At 51.9% G+C, this 3463-nt stretch overlaps 1 protein-coding gene across 1 annotated transcript; it reads left to right on the forward strand.

The window, feature by feature from the left end:
• Positions 1 to 1522: 1522 nt before the first annotated feature.
• Positions 1523 to 3460, forward strand: LOC110583147 (major vault protein-like; the record flags this gene model as incomplete). Its single annotated transcript, XM_021693202.2, has 2 exons — positions 1523 to 2193; positions 3227 to 3460. Coding segments are annotated over exons 1-2 (645 nt in total), but the record flags the coding sequence as incomplete, so codon positions are not given.
• Positions 3461 to 3463: the final 3 nt, after the last annotated feature.

A 3463-nucleotide genomic window follows, 5' to 3' on the forward strand; every position in this document is an offset into this window, starting at 1 on the left:
GAGGCTGAATGCCCTGGAGGGGCGTGAGGCCCTGGGACCACTCCCTTCCCTCCTCTCACCCCAGGTACACATTTAGAAGCCTCAAGCTTGTTCTGGTTCCCTCTGTGCCTTTGCACACCTAGTTCTATCTTTTGTGACACTGTCCTGTTGATCTCCCTGAGGCCCCCAACCTCAGTTTACACACGGTCTCTTCTGGGAGCCCCTCCTGGGCCCCGTCCGTGCCTGCCGTCCTGGAACCTTTGTCCTCATCCTGCACAAAACAAACCTCTTGGTTTACGCTTCTTCCCACCCCTGTCTCACCCTTCTCTTCACTGGCCTGCCAGGGATTGGCACACTTTGCTGTGGAGGACCAGACGGTAGATATTTCAGGCTTCGTGAGCGGTGTGTTTCTCTTAAAACCATTCAACTGTGCCGTTGGAGCGGAAGCCTAGACAGCTTGTACATGAACGAGTGCCTCTGTGTTCCTATAACATTTTGCTTCCATCTATCAGCGGATGAATGGCTGACAAATCATGGCCTATCCACACAATGGAGTATCCTTCAGCTATAAAAAGAAATGAACGCATACTGATGCTCGTGTACTAATGATCAGCATGTACTAACACCTGCTGCATGTTAGTAAGTAGGGACAAGCAGAACAAATATTGTGCTAAGCGAAAGAGGCCACGCATAAAGGACCACATATTGCATGATGCCATTTATATAAAATGTCCCAGATGGGTAAATCCATAGCGATAAGATATAGATTAGTGGTTACAGCGAATAGGGATGGACGGACATTAGCTGCTGTTGAGTACAGGGTTTTTCAGGGTAAGGAAAATGCCCTGAGGTTGGATCATAGTGATGACTGGACAACTCTGTGGATATCCCAAAACAACTGACCTGTATACCTTATTTATTTACTTATTTTTAAGATTTTATTTTTAAGTAACCTCTACACTCAACATGGGGCTCAAACTCAACCCCGAGATCGAGAGTTGCATGCTCCACTGACTGAACCAGCCTGGCACCTCTGAAATGTATACTTTATTTATTTATTTTTTTTTAAAGATTTTACTTATTTGGGGGTGCCTGGGTGGCTCAGTCGTTAAGCGTCTGCCTTCGGCTCAGGTCATGATCTCAGGGTCCTGGGATCGAGCCCCGCATTGGGCTTCCCGCAGAGCGGGAAGCCTGCTTCTCCTCCTCCCCCTCCCCTTGCTTGTGTTCCCTCTCTCGCTGTGTCTCTCTCTGTCAAATAAATAAATAAAATCTTAAAAAAAAAAAATTTTACTTATTTGTCAGAGCACAAGCAGGGGGAGCAGCAGGCAGAGGGAGAAGCAGGCTCCCAGCTGAGCAGGGAGCCTGATGTGGGACTTGATCCCAGAGCCAAAGGCAGACGCTTAACCGACTGAGCCACCCAGATACCCCTGAATTGTGTACTTTATTTTTTTCCCTTTTTTAAAATTTAAATTCAATTAATACATAATGTATTACTGGTTTCAGAGGTAGAGGTCAGTGATTTGAATTGTATACTTTAAGTGAACAAATTTTATGGCATACAGATTATATCTCAAACATCTAGTTAAAAAAAAAAAAGCCAGATTTGGCCCAACGACGGAGTCTGTCAATGCCCAGACTACACCATCCCAAGAAAACAAGGCCTGGGAGAAACAGAACAACAGAAGGTTCCTTCTTAGTCGTTGAGCCTGTGAGGGTCCCGGTCATGACCGTGTACAGACTTCATCAAGGGCAGGCTCGACCAGATGAGGTCTGTAGGCATTTGTAGAGAGCCTCCTGGTCCAGATGACGCCTCACTGCATTACAGTGGGAATGTGGGCTCCTGTTCTCAACACAAGCCTGTGGCCACAGGAGATGCCATCAGGGGCACGACCCTGGGTGGCGACCGCTCCTAACCCCATGTCTCTCCACCAGGGCGAGAAGTCCTTTTTCCTGCAGCCTGGAGAGCGACTGGAACGAGGCATCCAGGATGTGTACGTGCTGTCAGAGCATCAGGGACTGCTGCTGAGGGCCCTGCAGCCCCTGGAGGAGGGAGAAGAAGGAGAGAAGGTCTCCCGCCAGGCTGGGGACCGCTGGCTCATCCGCGGACCCCTGGAGTACGTGCCCTCTGCCAAGGTGGAGGTGGTGGAGGAGCGTCAGGCCATCCCTCTGGATGAGAACGAGGGCATCTACGTGCAGGATGTCAAGACTGGAAGGGTAATGGCTGAGGGACGGGCACCATCACCGCGGTGTGGCCGTGTGGTGGCTTGCGTGGGGCTGACAGGGAGAGGTGCACGGTGGAGACAGGGGAGGGGACTTCGACAGCCTTGATGGTGGTGTCTGAGCTGGCCGGCTGCTGGTATGAGGGCATTCTGTGGGGTATTTGCCTTCCTTTTGTCTTTCTTTTTAGAACAGGGAGTGGCGGAGGGAGAAGGGGAGAGAGAATCTTAAGCAGGCTCCACGCCCAGGGCAGAGCCCATCGTAGGGCTCGATCTCAAGACCTGAGATCATGACCTGAGCCAAAATCAAGAGTCAGATGCTTAACCGACTGAGCCACCCAGGCACCCCATTAAGTAGCTCACTTTAAAATTGAGAAACCCCCCAAGGGCAAAGATGAGCCAGGTTTTAGGATGGGGGCCTCTGGCCCCAGGATAAAGGTCTGACTGGGGAGTGGCCTAGGAACAGCAAGAATCAACCTCCTCTCCCATGCGCTTAGCCTGGTGGAATCCTTCCTCTTTGCCCCCTCATCTGAAGCCTTGACCTTGGTTTGACCTAGAACACATCTCTGACCTCTTTCTGTGAGAATCCAACCTAGAAGTAGGGCTTGGAGTCCTAGGAAATGTTAGTGGATATTACCTATTTCCTAGGATTGACTGCCTCTGTCCCTAGGATGCCCTCCAAGTTGCCCCAAGAAGGAAAATTCCAGAAGAAATAAGATCGAACCCTTAATTAACCACATGCCAGGTTCTCGGCACTAGACACGGGAGAGGTCCTTCGTTCCTCAACCCTGGGAGGTAGCTGGCGGCGGGTCCGTTCTGTGGACTTGGACCTAATGCATGGCTGTTTGCCCCAGATGACCGAGCCAGCAGACAGTGCATCCGAGCGCAGCCCCGTTCCAGAGACCGAGTCCAGCGACAGCGCTCTACTGTCCCCACCCCCCTCCCCGGGACCAGCTCTGTTTCGGGATGGCTGGCTGGGTCCTTCTCCCTTTTACCTTCCCAGGTGACGTCCCCCCTCATCCTCTCTCAAGGTACGTGCTGTGATTGGAAGCACCTACATGCTGACCCAGGACGAAGTCCTGTGGGAAAAAGAGCTGCCTCCAGGGGTGGAGGAGTTGCTGAACAAGGGGCAGGACCCTCTGGCAGACAGGGGTGAGAAGGAGACATCCAAGACCCCTCAGCCCACCACTGTCCGGAACAAGACCCGTGTGGTCAGGTACCGGGTCCCTCACAACGCAGCCGTGCAGGTGTATGACTACCGGGAGAAG

Source organism: Neomonachus schauinslandi, unplaced genomic scaffold (assembly GCF_002201575.2).
Source record: "Neomonachus schauinslandi unplaced genomic scaffold, ASM220157v2 HiC_scaffold_3542, whole genome shotgun sequence".
Lineage (NCBI taxonomy): Eukaryota > Metazoa > Chordata > Mammalia > Carnivora > Phocidae > Neomonachus > Neomonachus schauinslandi.